This window comes from Urocampus carinirostris, chromosome 2 (genome assembly GCF_059441175.1).
Source record: "Urocampus carinirostris isolate Australia breed hairy pipefish chromosome 2, RoL_Ucar_1.0, whole genome shotgun sequence".
NCBI classification, from domain to species: Eukaryota; Metazoa; Chordata; class Actinopteri; order Syngnathiformes; family Syngnathidae; genus Urocampus; species Urocampus carinirostris.
The window spans coordinates 3,192,782-3,210,174 of NC_142350.1; the positions used below are offsets into that span (position 1 = coordinate 3,192,782).

Genomic DNA, 17,393 nt, shown 5'->3' on the forward strand with positions numbered 1-17,393 from the left:
TGTCTTGTTTTTAAGTCATTGTGTCATTTTTATTTTAAGTATTAGAAAAAAAGAAGAACAAATGTGCATAATGTGCCCCTATGTGACAAAATAAAGACTTCAATAAAACGCAGTGTGCATTTATAAAAATAAAATAGCAACCTTTTGAAAAGGTAAATAACATCACAATAACACAATTTAAGTTCGATTTCTGTGCGATTTTTCTCTTTAACTTTGGGTTCAATAGCGGATTACACACACACGCCGGTTTGCTAACCACCTGGCTGTTGACGCGGCTCCTTTAAAAGGGGCGAGGCTTGCGCCGCCCCGCTTGACTCTCAGTGAGAACCTCTCCCTTAGGGGACACTGGGAGGAAGAAAACAAACGAAGGAAAATGTGCATACTTAAGTGGAGGCGATTTAAGTAACGGGTTCAATGTGTTTGCTGTTAAAAACGTAATATTGGAATATAATATTGTGAATGTGCTTAATTGCTGTTGAGATTGTCATGATTGTTTTCTGTTTTTAGTGTCAATAAATTTGTTCAAATCAAAAAAAAAAAAATGTAGCGGAGTAGGAGTACACTTTCCTCTTCACAAATCTACTTAAGTAAAAGTAAAAAGTATAGTAAATTTAAGATACTCTCAGAAGTACAAAATGTCTCAAAACTTAGTCAAGCAAATGTGACGGAGTAAATGTAACCCGTTACGTACTGCCTTTGATTTTAACACATCTGTTTCAAATTCCCTTTGTATTCTTCAAAGGTAATTTATAAATAGCACATTTTAACCTCACTGTTTTGAGTATTTTCAGAAGGATCTCAAGAATCCAACTTGGGAGGCTGAACCACAACTTCCTAGAAACGTTTTTTCAGAAGCTCGCAATTTGTGTCAAGAAGTAAAACATGCGTGAATTGTGACACAAAAATTGACCTGAAGGAAAACTATCAGCTCAATAATCATCATGTTTCCCTACTAATTATGACAGTGTTTCCCTACATTATTTTGAGCTGAGGCACACTTTTCATCAAAATATCTCAAGGCGCACCGAGAATGTTTAAAAATGAATTCCTGGCATCAGTTTCAACTATTTATTTGATTGTACTATAGTTTATTTTGAAACTTAAATTATCGTCTTGTCTAAATTGACAGTACAAAGTTGTATTGATCATTTGTAGTCACTTGGGCTCAGATGGCGCTACATGCTATTTATTTTGGTTAATAATTTGGGGATTTACTCGTTTTTTTAATGTTTATTTTTCCATTTATATATATATAGATATATATATATATATATATATCTATATATATATAAAATATATTTTTTTATAAAAGAATCCTACTCAAAATGAGCAAAAATGACCTGCTATTGAAACAAAAACGATTTTTCTTTCATTTTTATTGGGAAAATTGAGAAGAATTAAAGTCAACAAAATGATATGCAAGATTTTTACTTTGTTTGACATGTTTCAATTCTTTAGGTGAAATTTTTATTAAAGCAAATAAGTTATTAAACATACTGTGCTACATCATGAGCAGATAATTAGTATTTAAGGTATAAAATGTTATTTTTTTTTGCTGCAATTTAGAATTTTGAGGTTTACGATTTATATCATTTTTTTCATATAAATAACAAAAAGAATACTTAAAATGAGCAAAAATGAACAAACATTTTTTTAATTAAAATCAACAAAATGATGTGAAAGATTTTTACTTTATTCATTTTATTTTGCCGTGCATTCTTAAAAGCTTATCAAACAAAACAAGTTATTAAATATAGATAGATAGATAGATAGATAGATAGATAGATAGATAGATAGATAGATAGATAGATAGATAGATAGATAGATAGATAGATAGATAGATAGATAGATAGATAGATAGATAGATAGATACTTTATTCATCCCCGCAGGGAAATTCACATTTCCAGCAGCATCCCTGCGCTGAGAACAATACAATAATAAAGCAAAAAGAATACAATATACAAATACCCAGTGTGACGTGCTAATACCCACTGTAGCGTGTTATATAGAGTATCTATATATATACATGTATATATATATATATATATATATATATATATATATATATATATATATATATACATGTATATATACATATATATATAATTCTTGAAAGGGGAGGTTGGACAACGTCGCCAGGCGGCAGTGAATATTGAAACATGTCTTCGTTCTCTGAAGCGGCTCTGGAGAAGAAATTATCCGAGCTGAGCAACTCTCAGCAGAGCGTCCAGACTCTTTGTCCTTATGGCTCATTCACCACCTGAAACACTCCAAAAATATCGTGGACGTTTTTAGATATATATATCTCTATGTATAGAGTACCGTGCTATCTCATTAGATAAATAATATATGAAGTAATATAAGGTATTCGTTTTTATCAACCATAATTTTGCTGTATTTCAAAATGTTTATTTTGCTTTCCTGGAAAATAACTAAAACTAGACAATTCCCGTGGCAATTGTAAGAGTTGTGATTGATCTGGAAGATGATCCCAGCATGTATATATAACCCCGGTTGTTAGCATTATGAGTTAGCATAAAGTTTTTAACTCAGAGAGATGTTTCTGTCATTTTTACTTGGTTCTGTGGTTATTACAGCTAGCATAAGTAAGCATAGCATTAACTTCTCATCGCTAATACTTGGGCTGGCTATGCCAGCACAACCCATTGCCGTCAGTGTTACAGCTAGCTTGCGCAAAGCTAGGCGGCGCCAGCCCAAGTCGTCACCAACAGGTTTTACAGCTAGCATAAGTAAGCATAGCATTAACCTCTCATCGCTAATACTTGGGCTGGCTGTGCCAGCCCAACCCATTGCCGTCAGTGTTACAGCTAGCTTGCGCAAAGCTAGGCGGCGCCAGCCCAAGTCGTCACCAACAGGTTTTACAGCTAGCATAAGTAAGCATAGCATTAACCTCTCATCGCTAATACTAATCACCAACAGTATTTACAGCTAGCTTGCGGTAATGCTTGGGCTGGCTAAGCCAGCCCAACACTTTGCTAGCGGCACAAATAGCTGTTAGCATCCTCTCGCTAGCATACACTCTTTGGAATTCACCATTTACCCATGGTTAAAGGTAATGTGGGTCGGGCCCCCTCAAGCCACCCTGGACAGTCCCTGATTACTATGACTACCCACAGGAAAGCCCTGGTTGCCATGGCTACCCATTCATTTGTATTCCGGATGGGAGATTCTCAAAACCCATTATTCCGGATGGGGACTTTTTTTGGTCTCTTGGGCCCCTTGCGGGGCCCCGGAGACTCGCATCGCTTATCCATATTGTAGCATGAGAGTCCTGATCGGGCCGGAATTTTTGGTATATGATCGTTGGGCTACTCCAAAAGCTCTGGGAGGAGAGGTCCGTCAAAATTCGGCGGAAGAAGATAGATATAATAATAAAAAGATCTCGGGGGATTATAATAGTTGTGCCTGCCCTGTGCTTACAGCACTTGGCAATGTAGTCGTGCCTTGCTGAAGCAATCACAACTAATAATAAAAAAAAAAGTTCTAAGTGGAACAGCAACAATTTTTACATTCTTTTTTTAAAAACATTTAAAATAAATAGAATTATATTATATAAGATTTTTACTTTATCTGATTTGATTATTTTTGACGGTCAATTCTCAAACAGCTTTATCAGACAAGATAATTAGTGTATAAAAAGAAAACTTGGGCAATTTCCTCACGGCACTCTAATGGACCCTGGCTCACTGCTTGAAAAACAATAAATTGTGCTATGAATTGTCATATTTTTAAAAATCAAAATACTTTGATTGCTGTTTTTATTATTTTTAACCATAAAAACCACACTAATGTTTATGCCATTTTTGTGGCTTCTGATAAGGCCTAAGAGTACTTGCTCATCTAGATTTCCAAGCTCCTGGATCAGATCCACTTGAAAAGTCATCAGAGGCAAAAAAGTAGCTGACGTGGAACTAGCTAGCGCCGTGTGCGTGCAGCTGCTCGCTAGCACGGCCTGCCGATGAACCCCCCTGGGAAGGAACGTTCCAACATGAAGTGGTGAAATGCAGGGAATGTACACAGACTGACACATACAAATAGTACTGATAAGACTCCAGGAGCAATAACAGGAAGTTAACGCTGTCAATTCCATGGAACTTGTCCAATATGGTGAACGAAGACATCCGTGATCCAGCAGCAATAGCACCATCTTAAATATTTAGCTCTGGGTGCAAGTAGAGCATTTTTCATTGAAGACTAACCCAAACGCTCTAAACCAGGGGTCTCACACTTAGTTTGAGGTGCCAGCCTTGATATCACAGTTTAGAGGTCCAGTGTGTATTATTAAGAGTCTCCTTGTGGTAAAAAAGATAATATTAAATAATATACGTTGATTTTTACAAAATACGCATAAATACTCTTTAAATGATTCGTTGATTGAAAAATTTGCATTTACAGTATATGACATAACATAAGGCTCATCTAGAAGGAGTGGACATCATTGACAGCAATCTTGTTGCTATGGGGAGCCCCAGAAACCGAAAACCTATCTTTTCCCCCTCTCCTTTTTTTTCTATTTTTTTTTCTATTTTTTTCTTTCTTCTTTCGTTTTTTCTTCTTTTTTTCACACTTTTTTCCCCTTTTTTCCTTTCATTTCCTTTTGTTTCTTTCCCCCCATTTTTCTTATTTTTTCAATTATTTTTGTCACTTTTTTCTTGCTTTCTTCTTTTTTATTTTTCGTTCTCTTTTTTACTCTTTTTTATTTTTTCCTTCCCTTTTTCTTCCCTTTTTTAAAAATTCATTTTATTCTTTTTTTTCCTTTATTTTTTTTTTCTTTCTTTGAAAAGGTTTGGGCAACAAAATAAGAAAAATATTACAGTTTGGTAACTTTGAGTTTGTCTTCTTCCTTTTTAACATTCTTTTTTGGTTACACAACACAATAGAGTGACATCTACTGGTCAAATGATACCTTTAAAGGTGGTGTCGCAATTTGAAATTTTGCTTCTCTCTGCAGCCATCTGCTGGCTTAAAATCATGATTGCAGCCTCAGTCAGCTTATTCCTCAAATTTTAGTAAACTCATCCATTCTTATCTTTTTTAAGAATTGGGTTGGGGTTTGGACTGTATTTGAAACAGGCCTTTCTTAATTTTACCATTTTCAGGCTACACTAACAAAAATCCCCAGGGACGTGCATAAACCCCCCACCCCTTCTTGCTTCCTAATCTATTGCAAGACCCGGAACAGCGGTTCTAAAAGTAAGAAGATTGGTGCGGGGGAACTTAAAAAAAGGCTCGTTGAACTCAGTTGAGCATTGTTAACGCCCATGCAAATAATTAATTTATTTGTTAATGATTGGTATATTTATTTTTATCAGGATTCATGTTGCTTTTTTATTTTTAGATCTTATTTCGTGTAGCATTTTTAAAAATATATTTCAGAACTGTGGATTTTTTTTGTCTTTATCAGAGATTTTCTTGTCGCCAACCTCTGGCGCCTCCCAAGTAATTTGAGTTTGAGACCCCTGCTCGATTCCGTAACCAAGTGATTTTCAACCAGTGTGCCGCGGCACATTACTGTGCCGTGAGAGATCGTCAGGTGTGCTGTGAGAAATTATCCAATGTCACTTTTTAAAATTTAAAAATTTATAAAACATTTATGAATCATTTTATGCTAATATTATGTCATTTTCAAGTGTCTGTGTTGTAAAAACTGGGGGTATTATAAATTATATTCTAATTAAACATACTGTTCAGTGTCATGTTATAAGATTTTTTTGTTAGTGGTGTGCTGCAATTTTTTTCGAATGTAAAAAACATGCCCCGGCTCAAAAAAAGGTTGAAAACCAACCCTTAGTTTTGGAGTATTCTCTGTATATCCTAAGGATGATGCAAGATCCTCTCTCCCCTTTAACTGGATTATTGCCATTTCCCAGCAAAACTTTCCGTCTCGGTGGTCGCTGCAGACGGTGCAACTCACGGAAAACTCTTCTCGCGTTCCTCTCGTGCAGTTTGAAATGCACTTAGCATACAAGGGTCAAATATTTCAGTTTTTGGAGGAAATTCAGTGGCTCGACACCAAGACCGATCTTTGTTGGATAATTGTGACATCTAGTGTACAAAGTGAAAACTGCAGGAAATAATCAAGTTCAACTCATTCAAGTCATGTTTGTTTGTATGGTTTCTAATGCAGGGGTCTCAAATTTTGCGGCCCGAGGGCCAATTGCGGCCCCCAGGATGATAGTTTGAGGCCCCAGCCTCAATATCAAAAGTTAAAAGGACAGTGTCTATTATTTTCCCACGAGATGTCTCTGTGGGCAGCACGGCAGGGCAGTGGTTAGCACGTGTGCGGCACAGTTCCAAGGTCATGAGATCGAACCTTCTTGTGCAGAGTTTGCATGTTCTCCCTGTGCTTGGGTGGGTTTCCTCCAGGCACTCCAGTTACCTCTCACATTTCAAAAACATGTGTTTCATACAAACAAGCTGGTCCAAATTGTCCCTAGGTGTGAATGAGCGAGTGACTTGTCTGTCCCTGTGTGCCCTGGCAACCAGTTCGTGGTGTCCCCCGTCCACTGCCCGAAGATGGCTGGGATTGACTCCAGCACCCCTGCAAGCCTACTGAGAGTAAGCAGAAAATGGGTGGATGAATGGATTGATGTCTCTTTATCCTGTCATGTTACAGAAAATGAGTGCTAAAACAACAACGGAGGCAGAGAAAATACAGAGACAGAAAGTGACCAAAATGCTTCTTATTACTTTTGAAAAGAAGATAAAAAGGAACACAAATAAGCAAACGGAAAATAAAAATAAAAAAACCACCCCAAATGAAGAGAAAAAAGACAAAAAGTGAAACATTAGATAAAAAGTAAAATCCATCCATCCATCCATGATCTGTACCGCTCATCCTCAGTAGGGTCGCGGGGGTGCTGGAGCCCATCCCAGCCATCTTCGGGCAGTGGGCAGGGGACACCCTGAACTGGTTACCAGCCAGGCGCAGGGCACACACGGACAGACAATTTGCTTGCTCATTCACACCTAGGGACAATTTGGACCGGCCAATCAACCTGGCATGCATGTTTTTTGAATGTGGGAGGAAAAGAAGTAAAATATTTTTTTTAATTAAATAAAAATGAGAAAAATAAAAAATAAAGAGAGAATTGAGTTTGTGTTTTTCTTTTTAATCCCTTTATTTTCTTTCTTTCCTTTTTTCCCTCCATTTTCCTTTTAAAAAATATGTTCCTCTACTTTTTTTAAAACTCTTTCAGGTTCTGCTTCTTTTTCTTGTTTCTTCTTTCCTATTTTTTATTCCTTTAAAAAAATATGTTTCCCTTCTTGTCTTTCTCTGAGAAGGCCTCGAAATAAATTGGAGGAAAAAGGGTGCTTTTTGTTCACTTTCAGTCTCCGTAGTCCGTAGTCTTTTCTTGGACTCATTTTTGGTTACACAACACATTACAGGAACATCTAGTGGAAAAAAAACACTGTCGCCTTAAGAACATCGGAATGTTTTTATCAGCACTGTTTTTGAGGAAAGCCACATTTGGCCCAACCTCACCAAGATCCTAGCTTTGGGGGCTCTCGCCTCAATTGAGATTGAGAACCCTGCTCTTCGGGCTGTAGAAACTACAGACTACCATTACACTATCCCCTGATCAGAAACGTGCCTAAAGGCAAGGGAAAACTTAAAAACTTCAGCATGATGAAATGAAGATACCTTGAGAAGGTGTCGCGCAGGAGGTAATCTCTCTTCCAGGGTGACCAGGCTTCAATAAATGTTGCAAGGGGTATGAACAGACAATGCACAGAATTTATCAACACAAAATATACAACAGAATGTCCGGTTGACAGCTCTACGAGGTCATCATCATTAATAAGCTATTTAATACGAGTTTGTTTTAGTCCTAAATTTTAACACTCCCACTGCAGATCAAATCTCATAGGGTGGAGCATTCCAGAGCACAGGGGCCCGAACGTAGAATGCTCTCGAACCTGCAGATTTTTTCTTGGCCCTTGGGATCACCAATAGACCAGCGAAGGCACCGACCAGGAGCATAAGGGTATATTGGTAAAAATTTTGGGTTGACTTCCACTTTGAACCTGTAATTTTAATGTCAAAAATGTTGGCAAAACTTTGTCAAGTCAAGTCATATGTATTTGTATAGCATTGATGAGCCATTGTGCCAGTCCAGGGGGTATTCATCTAACGAAATGATTTAGCTGATGACCATAAAACTGTCCCTAATTTCAAAAAGGATATATTAATATTATTTTTGATAGATAGCCATAATAAACTAAAAATAAATCAATGGGTTCTTTAAGTGTTACAGGAGGCGTTAGTTGTATTTACAGGCCTAAAATGTTTTTTTTTCAAAGATTGGAATTCCGCCAGTCTCAACTTGTAATATAAATAATCTCGAAAAACAAAGTATTTGATTTAAAACATTCAAAACATTATTTTCGAGGCTGAATTGGCTACCATGAAAAACACCATTTAATAACAGAAATGACGCATCGATGCCAAATGGTCTTATCTAATATGGCTTGCAGTCCTCAGCAACAAGTTGACCCATTCAGGGACACTAAGTACATACTATAAGTCAAATTACGGAATCATCTTTTTTGGAGTTGCTTGACTCGCAAATACCTACGCAAATAAGGTTATGTATACATCCATTTCATTAAGATTGAATACCCTAGTTATACGTAGGTTTTCGATTATTTTGTACTTATTGCAACGAGAGTAAGTAGTGGCCAATAACTTGTTGTACACCAAAAAAAGCGTTAATGTACTATAAAAAATTCCAATACTTTTGGAAATTGAAAATATTTTGTCTAATATGACAACTCACACTCAATAAATATATTTTCACGAGATGTTTTAATTCAAAACACATTTTGTAGTTAGAATTCCGAAAATTTTGAACGCCTCGCAATTGGAATACGGAAGTGCTCAGCGCAAACTCCTATGCTACGCTATGCTAGGTGAGGCTGCGCTGGCGATCAGCTAACATGTGTTTATTTGTGACGTTTTTACGACTTCAGATGGGGCGTTTCATGTAAATAGATAGATCTGTTGGAAACTATTCTTGAAAGTGGAGGTTGGACAACGTCGCCAGGCGGCGGTGAATATTGAAACATGTCTTCGTTCTCCGAAGCGGCTCTGGAGAAGAAACTATCCGAGCTGAGCAACTCTCAGCAGAGCGTCCAGACTTTGTCCTTATGGCTCATTCACCACCGGAAACACTCCAAAAATATCGTGGACGTTTGGTACAACGAGCTTGTTAAAGGTATTTAGTGAGCTCTGCAGAAAAAAATGCATGCCTTCATGCTTTTGTGCACGATCAGCCCAAATTAAAAATAATTTTTGGTCCTGGTTCGTTTTTTTTTTGCAGCTCCAGGCTCACGCAAACTGACCTTCCTCTACCTGGCCAATGACGTCATCCAAAACAGCAAGCGGAAAGGACCCGAATTCACGCAAGATTTTGCCCCAGTCATTGTCGAGGCCTTCAAACATGTTTACAGGTGTGATTGTGAATTACAGTCGAGCTTCGAAATACATCATGAACCGGACCTAAGGTGGTGATACATACATACATACATACATACATACATACATACATACATACATACATAGAGCCAAGAACACATTCCTGACTTTTTCTGGTAGATTGGTACAGAGGAGGGGATTCCCAGCCCCATCGCTCAACCCAGCTGATGTGTTGGGAGTAATTCGGTGACCAAACCCCTCAATTCCAACCCTTAATGCAGAGGGCCAAGAGGGGAGGCAATGAGTATCAATGTTGCAAGTCTTAGGTATGACTCGGCTGAGGCTTGAACCAGCAACCTCCCAGTCTCGGAGCAGGCGCCCTACCCCCAAGGCCACCGAGCTGGATAACAAGTTAAATCTGCCGTATACCTGATGGGAGTAACAGATGCTTATTAGCTCCCTGGTATCCCAGATAAAAACGTTTAAAAAAATCGTATATGGTATATACTAGTGTATGTGTAATGAACACGTGTATAATTAAAGAAAATTATCAATAAATATTAATTGCCTTGTGCTGGTACATTGGTGTAGTTGGTGGATCCAGAGGACAGAGGAAACTATGCGAAGCGATTGTCGAACTCTTTGAATGAATGAAAACTTTATTTCGAACATTAGAATAAAAACAGGACAAAAACAATGAGTCAACAACAAAATAATGTTACATAACATGTTCGAAACGGGGTAGTCAGAAGCAGATGCTTATTTTCCCTACCCCTTTATCTTCCCTATTAAATACATTTTACAAATCCTCTTCTCTTGTGTCTAATATAACAAAATCTCATGGATATACTTATTACATAGGTCAGATATCAATAATTATAATATTTACAACAATCACATATTTTATACACTAATCTTCGTAGTACCCATCCCTCAACGTCATAATGCCACTAGTTACCAAACATCTCTTCGGCACCAATGATAATAACAACAATGAAAATAAAAATAATATTTATAATAACAGTTATGATATAATAATGGCAACAATAACAACAAAGTTAACCATAGTTTTAAACGCAGTATTTCAAATCTCACTCATATCCCATTTTCTTCATCCCTGTATTTCGCCAGTAAATATTAGTCCTGATCGTCAATTTGCTTTGGCTAGGGATGTGCCTTTCGGCTCGAACCCCTAAAGCATGTCCCTAATATATTAGAAGAGAGGTTCATTAACCGTGAGTCTAGGTGTGTGTTGATGATGTGAGTGGTGAAGTTTGATATCCCAAGAAGCAGGTGTATCACTTGACTGATTCAGGAAGTGATTCGTAAGCTTTGTGTTTGGTTCGGTATAAAAGCGGCAAAAAACGCCCCCAGAGTTAAAAATCCCCTATGGAACTGGGAATCACGTAAATATGCACTCCCGATTCTTTACAAACTTGCTATCACACATATATGCAACCCTGCTTCATTTGTACCATGTGAAAGAGTTTATTTTCATAAGCAGGTTAAATTTTTGTCAGAAACAAACTGCGTCAATATCAGTCCAATAACTGTGGAAAAAATATTGTTTTTTAAAAAAAAATGTATACGCCTTTTTTTACCTCCAAATTTCACTCTTTCACTTGTTGCATTAGTACAAAGATACAAAGTAACAAAGAACAATTTGTGACACACTCTTACTCTGTTACTCTGTTAATACACTCTTCAAATATGTGTTTTTGTATTCAGAGCATATTGTACACCCCATAGCTGGATTGCATGCACCAAGCATGTTGTAAATTTTTCTGTCCATATGCTGGTGTGGTCAAGGAAATGAATCATCTTAAAGCCCCTATGTGTGTGGAGCACTTCCATGCAGGGTTTTACTGCTTTATGGGGTTTCATTTTCTCATCACTAGTTCTGGCCTTGCAACTTAGACATTTGTAGGTATTTTTCGTGTTTTTTACTTTAAGAAGCAATTCTGAACCTTTCTACAGTAGAGGTAGTTCATCTGATAACATATCTGCACTTTGACAATGCCATTAGTCATGCACATACTCACATTCACCTAACATTCATTGCACATCGCTCTCCCCAACCTGACACCGAACACTAAGCTAACAGCACAACAAGGCGCGAGTTGCTTTGCTATGCAAAACTTCCTCAGCAGAGAGGCCCAACAGCATACACTGGTTTACCCCCTCTGCATCATATGCGTCAATATCAGTCATTTTTAACTATCCTTCGCCATTCACATCTATCCCTTGCACACACTCTTGCATCCATTAAATTAACCAGCATCAGATTCAGAGCACGTTTCACCCCATCCATCCAACTATATTTGGGCCTTCCTGTCATTATTATTTCCTACCAATTCTGCAGTACATCCTATTTGAGTCAAATGGCCTTCATCTATTCTTTCCATATGTCCAAACACTCTCATAACATTTTCATCAACCCTCTCAGCAAGCTCTCTCACCACACCAGTTCTTCTCTTTACTTCCCCATTCATTAACCTATTAAGTCGTGTCACTCCACACATACTATGCAAACATCTCATTTCAAGAGACATTTAACCTTTTACTCTAACTTACTTTTAAACCCCACGCCTCTGACCCATAGATCAATTTTGGTACCACCAAACCTTCATACAATCCTCGCTTTGCATCCATTCGCAAATCTCTACATTTGAACAATCCACTCAGCACAACTATTGCCTTGCACCTTTCCCCTGCTCTTCTTCACATTCTTCTCCAAACAACCACCACCACCACCACCACCACCACCACCACCACCACCTGCTGCCACACATGAACCCAATACCTCCTGCAACTTTACACCATTCAACAAAATCTTTAAACCATCTAACTTTTATAACTGGTGTTCTGGCCATTGAACGCATTAAGCCGGAGGAAAGGACGCGGGGTGGGGTGAGGATGTGTACAGTAATTTCACGCATTTGATGCGATTTTCTTTTTTTTCTAGGATTAAAATGGTGTAAGTCAGGTAAAGACTGCTTCAAATACAGTCCAAATGCCAACCCAAACCCCCTAAAAAGGTGAAAGAGGTTTATTCAAGCTTATCTAAGAAAGTTACTTACTTGCATGTGCAAATTAGGCAGCATGACAGAGGCTGCAATGTTAATTCCAGCCAGAAGATGGCGTCAGTATGTTGAATATTTTGAAGTCATGGACACCACTTTTAAGGCGCACCTAAAAGGTAAAACTTTGCCTGAAAAGTGTGCCTTATAGTCCCGAAAACAAATACTGTCATTTGTTGATGACTTGCTAGAGGAGGAAAATTGCTGTACAGAGGGGTCAGAAAAACATCTTATTCCACACTTTAAAAAAAAACAACACTTGGAGGCATTGTCTTATCCTGGGTTCTATTGAATAATTGATTTACTCATCACTTCTATTTTGTTAACTGTGTTTGCTGTCCCTCAGGGAATGCGAGGACGGTTCCAAAAAGCAACTGGGCCGCGTTTTGTCCATCTGGCAAGAGAGAGCCGTTTACGAAAACGACATCCTGGCCCAGCTGTCCAAAGTTCTCTGTAAGATCGTGGTTGCTTCCGGCTGTCGTGAAATGCCCAAAAAGTCACTGGTGTCTTCTGTGAATTGCAGACGGCGACAAGAAGCCCACCAAGAGGTCTTACGAGTCTATCCAGCCGGTCAACGACAACTTTGCCGGTTCCACCGAAACCCCACAGGTCCTGGCCCTGACCGTGTAGTAAGAAACTGATAGACGTTTTATATGGAGGCGCCCTCTTGCCAGATATTGAAATACATAGAGGATGAAATGAATAGCTACAATATCCGACCATCCATTATCTGCATCGCTTATCCTCAGTAGGGTCGCGGAGTGCTGGAGTCCATCCCATCCATCTTCGTGCAGTGGGCAGGGGACACCCCGAACCAGTTGTCTAGCTACAATGTATGCCACATAAATAAATGAACACTTAAAAAAAAATCACGCCATACTTAAATGTATGGTATTTTGATATATTTATGCATTTTGTCATTCATTTGTTAGTTTCTGTATTTATTTTGTCATGTATTTTGTTGTTCAAATGATAAGGCGGGTCAAACTGTTTGAGCTTTTCACCTATTGGTTGATCAGTGTCCAAAGAGGGTTTGTGCACTGACCAATAGGTGAAAAGCTCAACCAATTCTACCAATCTACTCATTTGAACAACATTTTAACAAGGTACATAATAAAGTACATGACAAAATGCACAAGACAAGAAATACTGAAATAAATAACAAAATGTAGCACAAAATTTGCGTGAAAATAAATAAATTTTAAAATGGACGACTAAATAAATGCCAAAGGTCATTATCTAAATTGTCCCATAAATGTATTTTTAATGTTGTGCCAGAATATTGGACCTTGATGTTCAGACCTTTATAAAAAAAAAAAAAAAAGAAAACATGGAATTTCTGGACAATGAGGCGCTCTAGATATTCCTCAGGTGTGGTAACGGAACCCCTTGTGCCCCCGACAGACTTCGGACCTGATCCGGGCGCTGCAGGAGTTGGAAAACGCAACCTCGGGTGACTCGCTGCTGCGGCAACGCATTTCCTCACTGCCCGCCGAGGTGCAGGATATGGCACTGTTACACAGGATCACAGGTGAGGACAGGGGTGAGGGGCTAATATACACCTGAAGGAGGGACAGTACATAATAGGGGTTATAAACATACGGCCCGCACACAACAAATTCAAATGGAAGGCGTTAAGCCTGAAAAGTCTCCAGGAGAGATAACGGAAGCTAACGTTAACGTTTTCAATTACATGGAAGAAATAAAGATATGCTACTCACCAGCCATAGCACCATCTAAAACAGGGGTGTCAATCTCATTTTAGCTCAGGGGCCACATGGTATAAAAAGCACTCTCACCGGGGTTAGACTAGTAGATTAGAGAGAAAGAGAGGATAGAAAGAGAGCGAAAGAACAAAAGAGGGAGAAAGAAAGTAAGAAAAAGAGGGTTAACGAGAGAAAGAAAGGAGTAAGAGAATATAAAGAGAGAGGGGAGAGAACAAAAGAGAGAGAAATGGTGAGTTTGAGAGAGAAAGAAAGTGATGAATAGAGAAAGAAAAATGAAGAGACAACGGGAGAAAAAAAGAAAGGGATGGAAAGAAGACGCAAATAAAGGAATTAAGAGGGAGAAAGAGGAGTGAAGGGAGAGAAAGAGAAATAGATAAAACGGAAAGAGAGAAAGGGAGAAAGCGAGAGGGGAAGAAAGGGAGAGAGCATTGGAATGTAGGTGGAGAGAAAGAAAAGGATAAATGGAGAAAGAGAGAAATAAAAAGGGAGATGAAAAGTAAGAGACACAGAAAAAGAGTCTATTTTGATCGCCGCTGGATTTCTTTCTTTGAAGGTACTGGAAATTTTGAAAAATTGGCCTTGAAAGTGTTTGAATTTGGCCAAGAAGAAGGTGTACAGACCCTGTTCATTTTCTGAAAAGTGCATTACAAACACATTTTGATTGGATTTTTATTCCGTTAAGCGTGAATGTAACCCTTTTTTTGCTGCTTCAACCTTTTTATAGACAAGGAGTCAGGTGCTCGTCTGTCGCGGCAGGTGGACGACGCTTGCATGTTGCTAGCTGACTATAGCGGTCGCCTGGCGGCAGAAATCGACGATCGGCGCCAATTGACGCGGACCCTCACCAGCTTCCTGCAGAGCCAACGCGACGGCCTGGTGCGCAACGAGCATAAACTTGAAGTATGTCCACACCATCTTCTCCATTTGTGATTGGTTTTATTAGAGGTTGACCGATTATTGGGCCGGCTGATTATTAGCACTTATAGTTAGGAATTTGACAGATATCGGTATCAGCATTTTTATTCATTCGACGGGCTGTCTTTAGATACACCCGAGTCTTTCGCGCCCTATGTCCGGCCTTCTGTCTACACTGTATCCAACCTGCGCCTTCTGATTGGATAAGGCACCGCGGTGGATCCACTGGAACAAAAGCTTTCTGGACTCCACACACTGCATTCTGCAAAGAGCGGCAGCCCTGCATGTCCTGACATCCCTGAATGTGAATCAAGCCGTTGATATTATCAAGATTTTAAAAACTCTGTGGTAGAAAGGCATGTGTGTGATTAAGAGAAAATGTAAAAAAAATCAGTTTTCAATTTTGTTTTAGCGAGGCACGTTCAGGTGAGGACAGATACATTAGCTCTTATAACATTAGTTGGTCAATCAAGCGTGTGTGTTTGTGATTGAGAGCGAGCATAAAAAGCATGCCAAAGTAGAGGTGATTAGCTGTTACCATAACATTAGTTCATCAATCTGGCTACAAAACAGGAGTGCCCACCCTTATCAATACCTCAGCTATGTTGGAATTTCAATGCACTTTTTGATTTAAGTAATTTAAGTCATGTTACTTGGGATGGGATCCTGGATGGTTGTATTGACATCTTTATTCATTTATTGTAAAAAGAAAATCAGAGCTATTTAAGTATTTACATTTATATGAGTTGCTGCTAATACCATATTTTCACGCCCATAAGGCGCACACAAAAGTCTCTGATTTCATTCAAAACAGGGCGCAGCTCACATCAGACAGCGCGCCATTTTGGTGGACGTGACACAGGACCGCAGTATGGGATTCCCTGCGAAAGTTTCAATTGAGAGCGTCGCCGCTATTGGTTATACCGTTGCCATTTCCGCTATCGTATACAAACAATCAAATAAAGAGGGCTGAATGGACAAGGCATGATGAAAGAATGGCTGAGGGACGTTTATGTCAGAAGACCAGGTGTATTTTTTCGCTCTTGATTTGTGACTCTATGCGTTCCCATCTGACAAGTTTATGTGAAAAAATAGTGAAGCAAATGAACTCCGTTCTTGCTATCATCCTGGGGGGTGACAAAGGAGCTTCAACCGCTAGCGTTAGGTGCAGCGTGGGAGCGCTGGATGACTGAAGGGGTGCACTGTTTGACAAAGAGTGGAAGGCAGCCCCAGGTGGGTTTCGCCACAGTTTGTGAACAGCGTGTGGACGCATGGGCTGTTGTTTCTGCTCGGACCGTCGTTCGATCGTTTTCAGAAGGCGGTATAATTCCTGAAGGGCCACATGGCACGGAAAGTGACTCTGAAAATGAAGCTTTGGTGCAGCTTTTATGTCCGAGACGGAGGATGAAAAGTTCGAGGGCTTTGTTTAAAATTGTGAATACCAAACGTTTTTAATTTTTTTGTTAGTTGTTGGTTTAAGTGAAAGATTAGTCAAGTGTCAAAGAAGTCTCAAACAGCTGCAAAGACCACCGATTGTTGCAAACTACAGACTTATTATTACACCACCCCCTCATCTAGTCATGTTAGTTATGTTGAAATCCTAATTTCTAATAAATATTATTTGTTTCTTTTTGCTTTATTAAAAATTTCTCATGTCAATTTTTGCGCTAGACCAAAAAATATCTGCTCCAAATATCCTCTTAGTACTAATAATTGGTATTGGTATCAGCCCTAGTTTTTATCTACTGTAGAAATTTGCATTGCTTTTTCTCTCTCTAGGAATACAAACGCAAACTGGCCCGAGTGAGCCAGGTCCGGAAAGAGCTGCGATCCCGCTTGAACAAACTCCCTGATTCCTCCACCTGACATCCAATTTGGATTATCATTTTTAGCAATGTTCGCTCATTATTATTTGATTTTTGTGTCAACTTTATTAGTCATTGCTTTTGTATTAGCTGTTAATTCAAACTGTGAGTGAGGCATCAGTGTACATATTAATATGCGTGCGGCTATGTGTAAATATCTTATATTTGAAATTACTGTGAAGATTTCCATTCAGATTGCAACCTTTTTTGTACATATCAGTTGCTATCCAAATAAACAACGTGGCTTTGGAATCATTCAAATGTTTTGGACTGGATTTGTGTTGTCCCCCCCATTTCAATAAAACGAAATTGTTTTCATTATTACTTGTCTAATATAAAAATGTGCGCGTATAAACCGCCAGGCCG

The 17,393-nt window shown here is 38.8% G+C and overlaps 1 protein-coding gene across 2 annotated transcripts; it reads left to right on the forward strand.

Moving 5' to 3' along the window:
- The first annotated feature begins 8,868 nt into the window (after window positions 1-8,868).
- rprd1a (regulation of nuclear pre-mRNA domain containing 1A) lies at window positions 8,869-17,279 on the forward strand. 2 transcript variants are annotated; one of them, XM_088327743.1, is made up of 7 exons: window positions 8,869-9,240; window positions 9,346-9,475; window positions 12,867-12,973; window positions 13,044-13,129; window positions 13,925-14,051; window positions 14,972-15,147; window positions 15,293-16,931. In XM_088327743.1, exons 1-7 carry the CDS (start codon window positions 9,090-9,092, stop codon window positions 15,359-15,361), a joined length of 846 nt encoding a protein of 281 aa, XP_088183869.1. In that variant the 5' UTR covers window positions 8,869-9,089; the 3' UTR covers window positions 15,362-16,931. The 2 variants fall into 2 exon arrangements, with proteins under 2 accessions (XP_088183869.1, XP_088183868.1); XM_088327742.1 differs by lacking the exon at window positions 15,293-16,931 and adding an exon at window positions 16,942-17,279 and having other exon boundaries at window positions 8,871-9,240.
- Window positions 17,280-17,393: the final 114 nt, after the last annotated feature.